We start from the raw sequence: 16,675 nt of genomic DNA, 5'->3' as shown, positions 1-16,675 counted from the left end.
GGATGAGGAAGCAGTTCCTGGGGTCCTCCACCTGAATCCCCTGCATTTCCCGGAGGGATTTCCCCAGCCATGGGATTTCTCAGCAAGCAAGGGTGATAAAAGCCTTTTTTTTTTTTGCAGAGCCCCAGGATGCCATGCTGCAGCCCTCAGAGAGGGGGCAGGTGGAGATGGAGGCTGGTGGCCTGTCCCCAGTGGCTCTGCTCCTTGCCAAGCTCTGCAGCCAAGCCTGGAGCCAGAGCTGTGAGTGCTGGCAAGGAGCCCACCGTGAAACGGGGGAAGAAAGGGAGGAAAAGGGTGTTTTTCACCCCAGACCACATGCAGGACCAGGGGACCTGAGGGGCCACCCAGAGCAGAGACTGGATCCACTCATCACAGCAGTGGGTCCACCCATGTCCTGTGCCCTTCTTTGCATCGAACATGGGAGGGCTGGTGAGGTGGAGGAGGGTGAAGATCAGTTTCTCCTAAATTCATCAAGAGCCACAGGAGCACCTGGTTTTGCCTCTGGCCCCTTTAATCCCCTATGGACATCCCTGGCTCCGGTGCCAGGTCTGTGCACACCCAGTAAAGCCCCATCCTGGCCCATGTGGGGAGGGGAAAGGGGGATATTCTTCCTGGCACAGAGGCGAGCCCTGGGGACCCAGTGGTGCTCAGGGGCTGCCTGCTCCAGGGGCCCAACCAGGGCTGAAAAGCCCTTGTGCTCTAAAATCCCCCATCCACAGGACCCGCTTGCTCCATGGGGCAGGCACCAGCACTGGGGATCGGGATGGAGGGATGCTGCAGGTGCTGGGAACATCATCCCCAGAATTCCCCGGCCTGATGTATCCCAGCGTTTTTCATGGGAGTCTTTAAAAGGGGTCTTTCTCAGTCCAATAAACCCTCTTTTGTTTTCCTTGTGTTTCTGTTTCATTTTCTTATTGCAGGGAATATTTTCTACCCTTAGGAGGCCACATTTATCACAACTGGGCCAGGACATCCTTGGTGCGTGGGGGTAAGACGAGGGATAAGAGGGAAAAGCTGGATCCAGGAAAGCAAAGGCGAGCCAGGCAGCTGCACCGGACCAGGACCAGAGGCTTCCGCTTTCCTCCGCTCCCCAGGGTCTCCCCAAGGAGAGATTAAATGGGAGTTGGGGCGATGACAGGAAGGTGCTCTGCTCTGCCAGCCAAGCATGGAAACACGAACCCCACCTTGTCCACACCTGCCAGCCCCGGGGCATCACCCAGCCCTGCTTGCTGCACCCCACTGTTACCCAGCACGTGCACACCAAAAAATGGAGGCTGATTTCTGGGAAACGGCTTTGGAGAAGAGAAATGGAGGGACATGTACAGACCAAAAAATGGAGGCTGATTTCTGGGAAATGGCTTTGGAGAAGAGAAAAGGAAGGACATGTGCAGACCAAAAAATTGAGGCTGATTTCTGGGAAATGGCTTTGGAGAAGAGAAATGGAGGGACATGTATGGTCCCACCGTGGAGGTGGCCTCTGTTCCCATTGGGGCAGGTCTCCCTGCCTAGACCAGCACCCCATGCCCTCCCCTGCCAGGTCTCCATAGCAGGGCTGCACTGCAGCCCAGAGTGGCCAAAACCCCGTCAGGGTGCCATAAGCGTCCCCAGCCCTGCACGGTGGGACGTGGCTGCCCACACAGCTGGGCTGGCGGGGATGCGCGTCTGCATCTCCCCTCTGCTTCCCACCATCCGCCAGCTGCCGGCAGCTGGGATGTGCCCCGGGATTTGTCAGGGCTGGGGGGAGAGGGGGCTTTTTGGACAGCTGCAGCCAGGCAAAATACACTGGGGAAGCCCCAAACTGGCCTCTGCCTTTCTCAGCTCAGCATGGCCAAGAACATGAGCTGCTGCTTTGGCGCTGGGTGGAAGGAAGCGGAGCCACCTGCCTGGCCTCTCCCAGCCCTGACAGGCCCCAAACACCCCCAAAACCAGCACAGAGCTGTGTACATGCCTGGTGCAACCGAACAAAAGCTGTTTCTCTATGGCTTTTTTTAGGGGGGGATATTTGGCCATTTGTCCCCTGGGCTGGGATGCAAAGCAATAGGAGGCAAAACTTTGCAGTGCAGGGGGAGGGCATGGACCGTCGGGAGCATGTGTGGCTGCTGGGGACCCTGCAGGGTGCTGAGCCCAGCCCTGGTCCCATCCAAGGGAGATCCGCAGACCCTCTTGTGCACCCTGGGGCTCCTGCCACAGGACACGCAGCCTGCCCAGGGGACGGGGGTGTGGAGGCAAACTTTGGGAGCAACCCTGCCACCAGCCCTAATGCTGGAGGCAGGAGCTCAGGAAAAATCCCAAGCCCATTCAAAAGCACAGCCTGGAAGCAGGATTTTCCCTTCCCGGGGCTGTGCTGGGAGGGGATGAGTATTGCTCACCCTCTGTGCTTTGGGACTTGGCAGTGGACCAGGTCCTTCCCCTGCCCACGCAACCACTGGCCCTGGGGGAAGCCAGCCCTGCTGCTTCCCCATAAAAGCAGCCCGGTGGCCCTGACCCCGGCAGACGGCAGCTCTGCCCCGGCACCACTGAGCAGCCCTCCTGCAGTCCGGTATGGCGAAGTTGGCCGGGGTGGTCTGCGCCCTCCTCCTCCTCGCTGCACTGTGCTGCCAGAGCCTGGCTCAGAGTAAGCACTGCCACCTGCTCCGTCCCTGCAGGCTGCGGGATGGGGACAGCCGCCAGGGCCGTGGGGATGGGTTTGCTTTGTGCATGGGGTGCAGGGGGGCTGTCAAAGAGCTGCCATGCCCACAGCGTGAGGGCTGAGATGGGAGGTGGGGGGTCTCCAAGCTAAGCTGAGCTTGCGCTGTCCCCCCAGGAGCCCCGGCTGTGCCAGACAAGTGCTGCTTCAACTTCCAGACAAGAAGGATCAAGAGAGACAATGTCATCGCCTGCTACTCCACCAGCCCTGAGTGCCCTCACCAGGCTGTGATGTGAGTACCCTAAACCCAGCCCTGGGGGTAAAGCCCCTCTAGAACCTGCCAGACCCCGTGCCTTGCTTTGGTGGGTCCCTCGTGCTCTGTGCCTCTGAGCCCCTCAGAAACTCATCGTCGGGGTCCCTGTACCACCATCCCACTAACCTCATCTTCTCTCTGCCCCAGCTTCAGGGTGAGAGGCGGGAAGGAAATCTGCACCCAGGCGAGCAGGCCCTGGGTGAAGAGGTACCAGCAGAGCTTCCAAGTCAGCTCCCTCTCCATCCCCAGCTAGGGGGGCGGCCGGAGGCAGCGCGGGGAGACCCCTCCATGGGGGACAGGACACCATGAAGAGGTGGCTGTGGGGACACCACATTTGGACATAGCAGCTCGTCGGGTACATCCTCCGCATCATGCTTGTGACCACCCTCACCGCCTCCCCAAAGACAAAGAGCCTTTGCCATCCTTGTCATCCCACTGGGATGGGGTGTGCTGACCCCACGGGGCGCCGGGGTCCAGACCCGCTGCCAGCCCCCATGCTCTCAGCCCAGCTTTGCACACAGGCAGCTGCCTGTACCCCTCACAGGCAGCAGCAGTGTGTCAGTGGGGCTGCGCTCACCGACCTGGCAGTAGCAGAGGGGTTAACGGGGAGCAGCTCCACAGTTATTTTTTGTACAACACACTGAATAGAATTAAACGTGATCTCATTCATGCAAACGTCTGGCTGTGCAAGTGTCTTGGGAGTGGGCAGATCCTGCTGCCAGCTTTCCTATCCGGGTGTTAAATCACATCTGTAAGTGCCGGGGTCAGTAAAGAGCTGGGGAGTGCCAAAGCCCCAACCATGTCTCTGCAAGGGGGTGGGGGGGGGTGCATGGGGCCAAACCATGTCCATGCAAGCTTTGTGGAAGCCACCAGTGAGAGGGGCAAGAGGCAGGCACAGCCGATGAGGATGGGGCTTCCCATGCTCCTCGTCAGCCATCCTAACGAGCGGAGACCTCTGGCCCAAATTCCATCAGAGGTGCCCCTCGGAGATGCCTGGTTGGGTCCCACTGACAGCCCACACCCCTGGGATGCCACAAGATGTGATGGGCACTGCCAATGTAACAGGCACCATGATGGGCACAGCCGCCGCAATGGGCACAGCCACCATGATGGGCAGCCAGTGATGGGTCTCGGGGTGGGCTGGGACGAGCCCGGGCACTGCCGAGCCACTCACCCTGGTGCAAAATTGCAAGGGAGGCATCACAGCTGAGCTGACAATGAGTGGTTTTTGAAAATAAACTCACCCGGGGCTTTGGCAAGTGCGAGCATCATCCTGTGTGGTTTGCTGGGAGCAAAAACCAAGCCCAAAATAGACTGCTGGCCCCAGCGCATCACCAGTGGCGCATCACCAGTGGCGCAGAGCTGCCGGCTGCTCGCCACAATTTCCAGCAGCCCTCGGGTACTGCAGGGCCCGTAGGGGCCAGGGGAAGAAATTTCCGTTTACTGGTTGCCCTTTATCAATATCTCTGAGCGGTTCTTTCCCCGGGGAGAGTCCAAAGCTGTCATGGAAAGCCTGGTGGGGGGTATATCATGCCGAGGTGCAGGCAGGAGAGGCAGGTGGCTCTCAGTGGCCTCAAGTCAGCAAGAGCTGCTGACTGCTCGCTGCTGGCACTGACCAAGCTGCGGGTTGGACATGAAGGTCTTCTCCTTGGCCCTGCTCACCCTACTGCTGGCGGCTCCCTGGACTGGAAGCCAGGGTGTCTCCTGTGAGTATCGACACAGAGGTTTTCCCTATGGCTGCCCCGGCACGATCCCCAGCTCCTCCACTGAAGGGATTTTGGGGGGACAGGGAGGGGGACAGGATCTTCAACTCCTGTTTCTGCCATGGGTTTGGGGGGCTGAGGGGCATCGCCAGCTGCCTGAGCACAGGGCTGTCCTGGTCTTGTTCAAAATGAGCAAATAGACTTGGGGGTGGCTTCAGCCCCGTCACTCCGGCTAGGGAGCTCAGTAATAACCTCCTGCAGGCAGGGAAATGGGGGGCTCCTACGCTGGGGCAAAGCAGCGCTGCCAGAGACGCGAGAGGGGAGCCCTTGTAGTGGGGGGGAGCAGGAGAGTCCCCGGGGAGCACCCACACCCCTTGGGGCAGGCATGGGAGAGCACCAACCCCTCTTCCCTCCTCTCAGTCCGCAGCCCCTACAGCGCATGCTGCTACAAGGAGATGTTCGTCCGGCAGAAAATTCCTGTCTTCCTCATCAGGAGCTACCAGGAGACGCCTTCTCGCTGCTCCCACAGGGCCATGCGGTGAGTACCCCCAGCCCTCGCCAAGCCTTCCTCCCTGGCACCCCGCTCCTCAGCCTTGCTCATCCACCTCCTCTACCTGCCTTCGGGGATCCCCCAAAACAAGCCACCCCCAAAGGGTGCCGTGGGTGGAGGTGCCCTACCCTGGCTCTTCACCTGCACCTCCCTCCTCACTGTTTTATCCCAAATAGCCCCAGAATCCCCCGTTTCAGCTACCAGCCAGAAAAACGGGAAGGAAACCAAAGTTTCAGAGACTTCTCTGAAAGTCAGCACTTTCTGGAGATGTGGGGGGTGGGATGCTGCAGGCATCCCCAGGCTGGCGGGGGAGCAGCAGGGCACAGCCGGATCCTGCACCTCCTCAAGCTAACACAGCCCCTCTCTCCCCCGCAGTGTTGAGATGCTGAAGGGGAGGAAGTTCTGTGTGGACCCAGAGGAGCACTGGTTCCAGCAGTACCGGTTGCAGGAGTAGTCAACCAGCGCCTCCACGTGAAGCTGCCTTCCATATAAGCTCTATTTATTTGCATCCCACTATTACCTGTACATTCTCAACTCATTAACTTATGGAGCTGGCTCCATCCCCTCCCCTGCCATCGCCCCCTCCACACTACTGTACATCCCTCAACAGGTTTAATAAAACATCTTGTGTTGACCTGCAGCTGGAGTGAGACAATGTAAATCCTGTGGGAGAAAACAGGGGTCACATCAGGGCTCAGATAAGTTGGGATTTGACTCCTGGCAGTCGTTTTCTGCCAGCAACAGCGGCAGTGGCTGGGGGTGTCCATGCCATGGCACCTGAGCTGGGCTGGGCTCTCCATCGGCAGCGCAGTGCTGCAGCCCCCCTGACACAGTGACGCTGCTGGGGCTGTTGCAAAGCAAATCCCTGCCTGGAGCTTGCTGGTGTTGCTTCATGGCTGCCTGCTTGGGATTGCCTCAGGACTCTAGCCATGGAGCTTCGTGCCCCAGCCTGGCTCATGGCCAGTGAGGTCCTTGCAGCAGCAGCAGGGTCGGTGTCGTGGGCGTTTGGGCTCCAGCTGGTCCCCACCAGGCACCCAAATGGAATCTGAAAGTAACAGCGCAGTGGCTGGTGCTTCCCCTGTGGTGGTTTCCTTGTCTTCTCCAGCTCAGCAAAACTGGGTGATCCCAACATAGCTTCCCTGGTATGATGCATTAATTTCTTCTTTCCTTGAAACCCTGTGCCTGCCCAGCAGCCGGGGGATAAAAGGAGGGCATCGCCACACAGGCCGAGCATCGTGCAGAGGAGAGCCCTGCAGCCCCCCCAGCTCTAACCCCGCTTGCGGATTCCCTCGGCCTCCACAGCACCGTGAAGGTCCCCGCAGCTGCCCTGGTTGCTCTCCTCACGGCCACCAGCTCCCCGTCCAAGGCCCATCTCCATGAGTCCAGCGTTGCTGCGACCTCCCCGAGGCTGGGTGTGCCATCGCTCCACGGGAGCTGCCAGGGCAGCCGGAGAGCCCCATCCCCGTCAGCAGGGACCCTTGTGGCTGTGGGGAGGGCTGGGAGCAGGAGACCACTGCCAATGCTGGGACTCAGGCTTGGGGCCAGGGGTCTCCTGGGGGCCAACGCCAGGGAATATGACACACGGGGAGGGATGGGAGATGGCAAATCCCTGGGGAACCCTAAGCACCGGTGGGGTCAGAGACTGTGCTGTAGCCTGGGGTCAAACCAGGGCCCTCTGTCTGTCTGCCTCACAGACGGCATCCCCACCACCTGCTGCTTCAGCTACCAGCAATACCCTGGCCCTTGGGGCCTCATCAACTCCATCTGTATCACCAGCAGCAGCTGCACGCAGCCAGGGGTGATGTGAATACCCACCGCTGTGGGGGGCTCAGGGTGTGATGGCCGGGGCAGTGCCCCAAGGGTGGCCAGGAGGGGGACGGGGACATGGCTGGGGAAACCCGGAGTGCTGCCGGCAGGACCTGACGCAGGCACCCCACTGCCCCAGCCAAGCGCTCCAACGCTGGTTTTCTCCGGGCAGCCTGGTCACCAAGAAGAAGGAGCTGTGCGCGGACCCCCGGGCACCCTGGGTGAAGGTGCATCTGAAGCACTTCCAGACCCTGAAAAACTGACCCTTCCCTGCTGCTGCCCGCGATGCCCCCGCTGCTACACCCAGCGCGCTTGGCTTTCAGCCCCAGGCACACAAGAGAGTATTTGAACTGCAGCCTTCTTCAACGGGAAAAATTATTCTATCTGACTTATTTAAGTTAAACTAAATACTTTTGGCTAAGAAAAGGGAAAATGCAAAACTAATTTAAACTATATCAAAATAATAATTTAAACCAAAATAATTGAAACTATCACTATGCCTGTTAATGAAGAGTCAGGAGTTTCGATGCCTAAATAAAGTGGTTGTGCTATCAACCCCTTTGGGTGTCTCTGAAGTCCCTGCTGGAGCCCCAATGTGGAAGAAAGGACCCACGGGGACCCCCTTGCCCTCCCCACAACCTGGGTTCGCTGCTTCCCCTGGGCAGGGCAGCCTTGGCCCCACGGCCACTGCCGTGGTGCTTCCCCCTCCCCGGCGCGGGTTCAGCTCCGGTGTCACTCAGCACGTCCCCATGGGGTGACACCAGCCATCTCACCTGGGGCCGCCAGTGCCGGCTCCTATTTGGCAAACAGCCTGGCAGCACCCACGGTGCCAACAGGAGGGTTGGGGCCACCGCGGAGGCTCTTGCCCTGCAGTGCTCAGGCACATCAGCAAGCCCACGTGTGAAGTTCCAACTTTTATTAGTGAGGATTTGCAAGGTTCTGCCCTGCTGGACCTGTTGTTTGAGAACAGAGGTGGACTTGTGGGTGATGCAAGGGTTGGAGACCATCTTGGGCATAGCCATCACGAAATGATATAGAGTTTTCGATTCTTGGAAAAGGAAGGAGGGGGGTGAGCAGAACTGCCACCGTGGACTTCCAGAGAGCAGACTTTGACCTTCTTAGGAGCCCGGTTGACAGAGTCCCTTGGGAGGCAGTCCTGAAGGGCACAGGAGTCCAGGAAGGCTGGACGTGCTTCACGAAGGAAATCTTAAAGGCACAGGAGTGATATCTTGCAGAAACAGTAATTTTCCAATTAGCAAAACTACTAACCACTTGTGCCTTGGGAAAGGAATCTGGGAGGGAGCTAAAAGATACGGAAGTGTTTGTATAAGTAACGAAGTGTGGAAAACTAACAGCTCTAGCCCTGAAGAAGAACTAACAGACCGATAAAAGGGAGCATCTTGGCACCAAAGGCTGGACGGTGGCCAAAGAAGCATGAAGTTTGATAAAACCGCAGAAACCGGGTGAAAGATAAACGCAGCGAGGGGAAATTGTGACCACCGACTCAATTCAGGACCGAAAAGACTTGCCCCCCCACCTGAGAGGAGCACGCGTGCTAATTTACATAGCAAGCGAGGCTAATTTAAATACAGTAAACCAATAGTGTATGAAATGTTAATCACCAAGTGTAAATTTAGGTGGGTTTATACTAATCATGTAACCTGATAAATATACTGTAGTTTTGTATGACGGTGTGCTTGATTTGTGGGAAACCACTGAGCACCCAGGCTTGCACAAACCTGAAATAAATAATCCACGTCTCTCCTGAGTGTGTGATTATTGGCCTGTTGCACACCGGGCAAAGAATCTGCTTTTTGGACAACAGGAGCAGGCCATCCCCATGTGCCAAAAGATGAGCCTGGCTGAACAGAGAGCTTTGGCTGGAACTCAGGGGAAAAAAAAGAGTTTATGACCTTTGACTCAGGAGGACTACAAGGATATCATGAGGTTATGGAGGGAGAAAATTAGACAGGCCAAAGCCCAACTAGAACTTAATCTGGCTACTGCCATAAAAGACAATAAAAACGTTCCTAGAAATACATTCACAACAAAAGGAGGGCTAAGGACAATCTCCATCCTTTATTGGATGTGGGGGAAACATAGCGACAAAGGAGGAGGAAAAGGCTGAGGTACTTAATGCCTTCTCTGCCTCAGTCTTTAATGGTCAGAGCAGCTGTCCCCTCTGTGATGCAGGGAGGGAGGGAGTGTGGCTTGTGCTCATCATGTCCCTGCCCCTTGCAGTGCCCCCCCCGCCGCAGCCAGCCCAGGGTCCAGCCCTGCAGCCAGAGGCAATTTTGGCTGGTGGTGGGCTGTGCAAGCAGGGGTGCCCACACGCTGCGGGAAGGTGCTCCGGCCTCTCCCTCATCCCACTCCTGGCGTTACCCCCACCAGCTGGGGTGACAGTGCCACCCTCCCCCGGCAGCGTGCGGGCTGTGCCCGTGCACAGATGTGTCCCCAAGGTAGCTGGGCAGCTGTGCCGTAAGGCTGGACTCTGCATCCGTGAGAAGTGCCTGGTGAGTCCCCGGCCCTGCATCACCAGCAGCAGCCCATGTAGCACATGCCCTCTTTTCCCCTCTTGCAGCACCACGCTGGTGGGCTGAGGCGGAGGAGGGGCTGATGAAGAGGGCTTCTACGGTTTCCTCTTCCCCAACATCCAGCAGGAGCTGAAGCAGGTGGCACAGAAGGTGAGGCTGGGGGGGCACGTATCCCTGTGCCCTGTGTCCAGTGCTGCACAGGTCACCAACCCCGTGCCGTCCCCAGAATCTTCCACTTCCCCTGCGGGAGCAAGCAGGGCTGCGTGTCTCCCAGTTCTTCGGAGAGTTCAATTGAGTGTAGCCGCCCCGCGGGGCTGGGGCTGAACTGTCTCCTCTGTACCCCAGGTCGTTCTGCTTGGAAGCAACGGCCCGTGCAGCAGGACCAGAGCCGCTGGCTCATCTGCCAGGAGGCGGTGGGAAGCACCGCAGGGAAAGCACCAGCCACTGGGCTGCAACTTTCAGATTCCATTTGGGAGGATCCTGGCCTCTTCTTCCTCAGCCAACGTGCCACAGGCCAGGGTGCCGTGCGAGGGTCCCTGCGCAGGGGGGGCTGGACCCTGGGCCGGCTGCACCGGGGGGCACTGCAAGGGGCAGGGAGATGATGAGCACGAGCAGCCCATGCCAGGCTCACAGCCACAGATCACAGCCCTGCGCCTGTCCCCAGGTCCCACATGGCTGTGGTGCCCACACAGCCCTGGAGACCCTGTCCCCTCGGCTGCACCCCTCACCCGTGCTCACAGCACTGCAGTCGCTGCACTCCCAGGAGTCGGCATCTTCTCCACAGCGGAGCACAGCTGGTGGGTCCCGTGGGAGCTGCAGAGCAGAAGTCTCCAGGGCCTGGGGAGCAATGGGACCCACTGCCACCAAAGGCCCCCGAGCTGTGGGCTACCAGCCTGGGCGCTGTGCCGAGCCCACCTCCACCCTGCTCCTCTGCCCCAGCAGCGAGGGCTCAGGTGCCAGCATGCACCTTGCGCCAAACCCAGCTGGGCATCCCAGGGAATCTCCATCCCTGCCCAGAGGAGGAGACGAAGGCATCGCCTTCTGGCTGGGGCTGCAGCGACCGGGGCCGCTGGCACCCACCCATTCACCTCCGCCAGCTCCCGTCCCGCTGGGAAACAGGCGCTGGCTGGCGATGCAGGAGCCGTGCCGCTGGTACTGATCTGCGAAGGCGCCGTCCGGCTCCCGGGCAGCATCCCTGTGGGAGTCAGGGACGGCTCAGCCTCGGGAGCGTGGGGGACACCCCGCCGGCACCCCGGGAGGCACGGGAGGAGCGGCCGGAGCATCGCGGGGCGGGAGGGAGGCAGGGGGAGGCCGCCGACCTCTCGGCGATTTCGATGCCCAGGCAAAACACCCGCACCGCATGAGGAGAAGGCAGCACCGGATCGATCGTTCCTGCGCGCCCCGCTGGCGGAGCACGTGGCCGGGGAGCCCGCTCCCGAGTGGCCTTCGCCGCTGCTCCTGCCGGCCTACCGCAAACGCAGGCGGCCGGGAGCGGGCTCCCCTGCGGCGGCGCTCGCCGCCCGCCCCTCGCCCGAGGCTCGCCGCGCTGCTCCCCGGCCCCGGGCGCACTCCCCGCCCCGCGGGCGGCGGCACCGAGCGGGCAGGCGCGGCCCGGCCCGTTGCCGGGGAGCTGCCGCCGCCTTCCCAGCGTGCCTCGGTGCCGCTTCCCGCCGGGCTTCCGTCCGCCGGCAGCGGCTGTCCCCGCCGCCATCTTGTGTCGGGGCCAGTCGCGCAGCCCGGCGGGCCGCCATGGAGACAGGTGAGGGGTGGCGGTTGCCGCTGCCTCCCGGGCGCCCGCAGTGCTGGGTCCGGCGGGACAGCGCGGCGAGGGGCGGGCAGGCCGAGCGCTTGCGGCCCGGGGAGAGGCCGCCTGCGGCCCTGCCGCACGGGAGCCGGGGCCGGCGTAGCGCGGCCCTGGCGGGCGGCGGGTGCTGGCCGGGTTCTGAGTCCTCGGAGAAGGGGGCTTGCGGCAGGCTCCTGCTGCCCCGCGGGCCCTCCCGTCTCTGTCCTGGTCAGGCCGGCTCCGGCACCCCGTTTGCTCCGCTCCCTGGAAGTACCCGCGGCCTTCATCCCCCCCGAGGCTGGGGGAGGGTGGTGGCGGGAGGGCGTCAGAGGGCGCATCCGTGGTGGTAGAGCTAAATCCCGCTTTCCCCAAACTCTTACGTAGCTTGTGCCACGGATGACACCCCGACCTCATTTTTAACATTTGTCCTTGATTCAGGAATCAGAGCTGCAAATCCGGGAGCACAAGGCCCTCAGTTAACCCCAGTCTGTCCTTCATCTTTATTCCTGTGGGAAGTGTTGGTTTTCACAGTTCCCCACGAGCCCTGGGCTAGTTGCTATGCCCGGATAGCTTTTTAGAAAAAGGAAGGTGTGTTTAGATGCAGCCTTTTCAGAAGCATGTATATCCTGGTGTTAAGGTCTGTCGATGGCCACAGCTGGGAGCTGAAAGTTGGCCTCACGGTCCCGTGGAGGAGCGGTCTGTGGTGGTAACAGCAGACCTCTGAGCATGGAGAGCATGCCTTCCACCAGCGAGGGTTTGCTCTGTGTTCATCGTGGTTAAGACTTAGGCGTTCTCCTTATTGTTACCCATGTTCTCAACTTGCGTTGTACTGCTCCTGTATTCGCTGTTCAAGTTTCTTTTTTTTTTTTAAGGACATAGCCATTTCTCTGTAGTATGGAAATGCTCTGAGGTATGAGATGGAGCCACTAGGGAATTAGAGACTTGTCACTAAAATATAATGGCAAATAGAATTTATCAAATTACTATCACCTGATTTTTATGTCATAAGTTTTATAACTATTGCATAAATAATTCCGCCTACTTATATTTTTCATCGATGCTACAACAATTAAAAGAACTAGAGGCACTGTGGGCTATTTTAAACAGATTAAGAAATGACTGTTTACTAGTTTGTAAAAAATAATTTTAAATGTATAATTGTCATTTACATGGATTTTTTTTTTTTCCTGTCACGATCTGCTAGAGCTTATGTTCTCAGTGGAATGTTTAATAGTTTTCAAAATTAATACTGATATAGGTGATATGGTGAAAGTAGGTGAGGGAAAATCTGTAATAACCAACGTGGATTGAATAACATTGTTTACACCAATAGCAAAGAGAGACATTTTTCTAGAATACAGTGACATTGAAAAGGAGAAACATTTAAATGAAGCTACTTTGATGGAGTGATTCTGAAAATAAGAAAGTCAGTTGATTCTTTATTCCTCTCTTTTGGTATGGTAGCCCCCAGCTCATATAGTCATGGGCATAAATGCAGAAATTAAGTGAATTTCTTGTGACCACTGCTAAACAGGCAAAAACTGTTAGGACCCAGCTTTGATTTGGTATAGGGTTCAAGGAAGTAGGGTGTTCTTCCACACTTTACCTTGCAAAATGGGACTGTTTGTCAGAATTTCAGAATAGTTCATGTTCAAAGGAACCTTTAGAGATCATCTAGTGCAACCCTCTGCTCAAAGCAGGGTCAACTAGACCGGATTGCTCAGGACCTTGTCTAGTCAGGTCTTCAGTATCTCCAAGGAGGGAGACTCCACAGTTTCTCTGGGCAACACATTCCTATGATCAATCACCTTCACAGTAAAAAAAAAAAAAAGGGGGGGGGGGGAATTAAAAAAAACCCCAGCCCCCAAAAAACCACCAAACCAACCCACAAAAACCCACAAAACCCCAAACTTACGTTTAAAAGGAATTTCCTGTATTTCAGTTTGTGCCCATTGCTTTTTGTCTTTCCTCTGAGCACCACTGAGAAGAGTTTGATTCTGTCTTCAATCCCTCACATCACATATTTATACACGTTGATAAGATCATCCCTGAGCCTTTTGTTCTCAAAGCTGAACAGTCCCCGCTCTCTCAGCCTCTCTTTGTATGTCAGAAGCTCCAGTCCGTTAATTATCTGTGTCCCTTCGCTGGACTTGCTCCTGTATATCCATGTCTGTCTTGTCGTGGGGAGCCCATAATGGGATGCAGCACACCAGATGAGGTTCCACCAGTGCCACGTAGAGGGGATCACTCCCTTGACCTGCTGGCAATGCATTTCCTAATGCAGCTCAGGATGCTATTGAGCTACTTCACTGCAGTGGCTCACTGCAGGTTGTATTCAACTTGTCTACCAGGACCCCAGGTCCTTTTCTGCAAAGCTGCTTTTCAGAAGGTTGGCCCCCAGCCTGTACTGTTGCATGGGGTTATTCCTCCCCAGATGCAGAACTTTGCATTTCACTTTGCTGAACTTCATGAGATTCCTGTTGGCCCACTGCTCCAGCCCGTTGAGGTCCCTCTGAATGGCTGCACAACCCTCCCGTGTCTCAGCCACTCCTCCCAGTTTTATGCAATCGACAAACTTGCTGCGTGTGCAGTCTGTCACATCATCTAGGTTATTAATAAAGACGTCAAACAGCTCTGGATCCCGTATCAACCCCAACGGTATACGACTAGCGTACATTGTACTGTGAGAACATTGCGCTATTCTCACTAGTGTACTATATCAAGATATCTTTCTGCAAAAAAAAAAAATGCTGCCTTGCACCACTTTTAAAAATATGTACAAATAGGATTTCACTGGGCTGTTGGCAGTTCCCTATTGTTACCTTCTTAATTTTCCCTGTACAAAAATATTCTAGGCCTCTTGCTCTTGCCTTCACTCTAAACAAAGTGTCAGTGGGCATTCCTCCATTCTTTGCAGTTGCTTGGCTGTAAAAAAAAAATCCCAGCATGTTTATTAATGCAGGCCCAACACTGATTCATGTAATGAAGGCTTTGCTAAATGAATCCGTATTTATTATGGGGAGTTACTTTTTCTCCTGTTTAAACATGTTGCGTCTGTTTGTATGGCTCAAACTGAGAAAATTACTTTCAAATCTATTGTGTGGGTCCAATTCTTACTATTTTTTTTGCATATCAGATGATACAGGAAATCGACTTCGGTTCCAGCTGGAGCTAGAGTTTGTTCAGTGCCTGGCAAATCCAAATTACCTCAACTGTGAGTACTTAAAAGTAAATATCAGGATCCTGAGGAATTAATATAGTTTGATGATGTTTATTATTACTGGTAATGTTAAACAGGGAGAGAGAGGGCTAAACAAAGAAAAGGGAATGGGTCTTGCACAGCATAAAGGTAGTCTGTAAATAATTTAATTTGTCTAGATTTCTTACGGGTGGGTTTTCTAAAATGCAAAATGTTTTATTGGTTGAAATGAAAAAAATATGCATCTGTCTGGGGAAGAAAAAAATAAGAAGTTCAAGTCTGTTGTTAAAAAGTAATGTCAAGTTAACAGTATTCCTTTATCTGAAAACAGAATTTTATTAATGTTAATAATAGTTTCAGGTACTGTACTGAATTCCCTTGAATCCCCTGCCAATTTTGATGCTACAGTCAAAATTTCCTATTTCAAAAAGCTGTTTTCTTCCTTGCTGTTGTGTGAAAGATACATATTGTAAGGGAGACGAGACTAGTTTATTATGCCTGGTATATTGACATAAAATATATTTTCCCTGTGGTTTTTTTTCATTTTGAATTACCAAAATTTGATTGTAATGATAAAGTTTTGACTAAAGTACCTCTTTATATAGTTTTGTGAATACATATTCTTCAAGTTTGGCAGATTTTTTTTTTCATGCATCCGTAACTGACAATTCCGTATTTGTCATTTTATTTCAGTTCTTGCACAGAGAGGCTACTTCAAAGACAAAGCTTTTGTAAATTATCTTAAATATTTACTTTATTGGAAAGAACCTGAATATGCAAAGTACCTGAAGTAAGTGTTAAAATCACTTCGGTTTCTGCATTTTAATGATTTGATGTTTACCTTCTGTTATGTACTGTACAGCAGCACGTCAGTATTTTATTTCTGCCTGTAACCTTACCTTTGGCCTCCCCACTGTGTTTACATGCAACATAAATTTTCCTGTTTCCAACAGTCCAGATGTAGCAAGAATAGACAACATTTTAAAACGTGTCTTTCATGAGGTGTGCATGGAATCTTCCTTTTGCAGCCTGTATCTACACTTTATCATTTGTTTAAAATAAAACTATTGAACATTATGGTACAAAACTATTGAACATTATGGTACAAAACTATTTCAGTTAGGCCCAGTAAGCACATTTTAAAGAGTGATTTTGCATTGTTGATGCTTACACAAAGCAAAGGATGACTTTGCATTTTTGTGAGTATACAAAATCCTTCAAATTTTGGGAAAACAGTCCTTGGTTATGTTCCTTAAATGAGCTCTGGAAACAGATATTGTAGTTGTTATGTGTTTATTTTAGTAAAATCTAGCCATTAGAAAAGCTAGGCTAAGCAAGCATACATATCCATTTATTTGTTTCCTAGGCTAATACTGAAGTTATTAAGTTACAGTGTGTGCAATATGTACAGCCTTAAGTGGTTTGAGACTTGAGTAAAGCACATACATAATAAAACTACGATAACAAACCGCAGAATTATTGGGGACTCTGGTTTTAATGTACCTTGTAAAAACTTGTATTAAAGTATGTTTATTTTTAATCCAGGTATCCTCAATGTTTGCATATGTTAGAGCTGCTCCAGTATGAACATTTCCGCAAAGAACTGGTAAATGCTCAGTGTGCTAAATTTATTGATGAGCAACAGATTCTTCACTGGCAGCACTATTCGCGGAAAAGAATGCGCCTCCAGCAAGCACTTGCAGAGCAGCAGCAACAAAACAACACCTCTGTAAAATGAAAACCGCTTGCAAGAGTGATAAGGTGTACTTTGTGGCAGTTGAAGTATTTACAAGAGAAGAATGAACCCTTTTGTAGGTTTGGCTCTGTGTGTGTGTACATTTAATTTTTGATTTATTAAGTGACTTTTTTTCTTTCATCAACTTTTTTAAAGATACAAGACTGATAAACACCTACTTCTGCAATTTCTTTTGTAGCGTGGACAATTTTGTAAGAGCATTTACTTACTGTAGTTACTGATTCCTCTTGATTTTGAAAACAAAACATGGTTTTTGAGGGCACTGACATTTAAGTATCTAACACAAAGGGTAGTGCAGAAGCCTGTTCTTAGGAGGCATTTTCCCTGGAGAATAATGCTGTGTTTCAAAGTGTGGCTAAGAACCCCCTCATGTACTACTTTTTACAACTGCAGGATGAGCAAAGT

The 16,675-nt window shown here is 53.9% G+C and overlaps 3 protein-coding genes across 3 annotated transcripts; all 3 read left to right on the top strand.

Annotated features, from left to right (window-relative positions):
• The first annotated feature begins 2,497 nt into the window (after positions 1-2,497).
• Positions 2,498-3,592, top strand: LOC104016089 (C-C motif chemokine 4-like). The gene is made up of 3 exons (XM_009468912.2): positions 2,498-2,614; positions 2,804-2,918; positions 3,087-3,592. The coding sequence occupies exons 1-3, from the start codon at positions 2,542-2,544 to the stop codon at positions 3,190-3,192; spliced, it is 294 nt and encodes a 97-aa protein (XP_009467187.1). The 5' UTR covers positions 2,498-2,541; the 3' UTR covers positions 3,193-3,592.
• A 980-nt stretch (positions 3,593-4,572) lies between these two features.
• Positions 4,573-7,261, top strand: LOC148056297 (uncharacterized). The gene is made up of 7 exons (XM_087752079.1): positions 4,573-4,645; positions 5,063-5,180; positions 5,568-5,627; positions 6,298-6,334; positions 6,400-6,566; positions 6,885-6,995; positions 7,171-7,261. Exons 1-7 carry the CDS (start codon positions 4,573-4,575, stop codon positions 7,259-7,261), a joined length of 657 nt encoding a protein of 218 aa, XP_087608205.1.
• Positions 7,262-11,119: 3,858 nt separating this feature from the next.
• Positions 11,120-16,436, top strand: MED31 (mediator complex subunit 31). Its single transcript, XM_087751533.1, has 4 exons — positions 11,120-11,291; positions 14,452-14,529; positions 15,208-15,304; positions 16,060-16,436. The coding sequence occupies exons 1-4, from the start codon at positions 11,282-11,284 to the stop codon at positions 16,250-16,252; spliced, it is 378 nt and encodes a 125-aa protein (XP_087607659.1). The 5' UTR covers positions 11,120-11,281; the 3' UTR covers positions 16,253-16,436.
• The last annotated feature ends 239 nt before the right edge of the window (positions 16,437-16,675 follow it).

Source organism: Nipponia nippon, unplaced genomic scaffold (assembly GCF_047370975.1).
Source record: "Nipponia nippon isolate SJK-2023a ecotype South Korea unplaced genomic scaffold, ASM4737097v1 scaffold_15, whole genome shotgun sequence".
NCBI lineage: Eukaryota > Metazoa > Chordata > Aves > Pelecaniformes > Threskiornithidae > Nipponia > Nipponia nippon.
Note: the sequence above shows the minus strand (reverse complement) of the source record. Positions and strands in the feature narration are given on the sequence as shown.

Coding starts and splice junctions, on each gene's coding strand:
- LOC104016089 (XM_009468912.2), top strand. CDS start 2,542: ATGGCGAAGTTGGCCGGGGTGGTCTGCGCCCTCCTCCTCCTCGCTGCA. Junction 2,615..2,803: donor CTGCCAGAGCCTGGCTCAGA/GTAAGCACTGCC, acceptor CTGTCCCCCCAG/GAGCCCCGGCTGTGCCAGAC. Junction 2,919..3,086: donor TGCCCTCACCAGGCTGTGAT/GTGAGTACCCTA, acceptor TCTCTGCCCCAG/CTTCAGGGTGAGAGGCGGGA.
- LOC148056297 (XM_087752079.1), top strand. CDS start 4,573: ATGAAGGTCTTCTCCTTGGCCCTGCTCACCCTACTGCTGGCGGCTCCC. Junction 5,181..5,567: donor TGCTCCCACAGGGCCATGCG/GTGAGTACCCCC, acceptor TCTCCCCCGCAG/TGTTGAGATGCTGAAGGGGA. Junction 6,335..6,399: donor ATCCCAACATAGCTTCCCTG/GTATGATGCATT, acceptor GGGGGATAAAAG/GAGGGCATCGCCACACAGGC.
- MED31 (XM_087751533.1), top strand. Junction 14,530..15,207: donor AAATCCAAATTACCTCAACT/GTGAGTACTTAA, acceptor ATTTTATTTCAG/TTCTTGCACAGAGAGGCTAC. Junction 15,305..16,059: donor GAATATGCAAAGTACCTGAA/GTAAGTGTTAAA, acceptor TTTTTAATCCAG/GTATCCTCAATGTTTGCATA.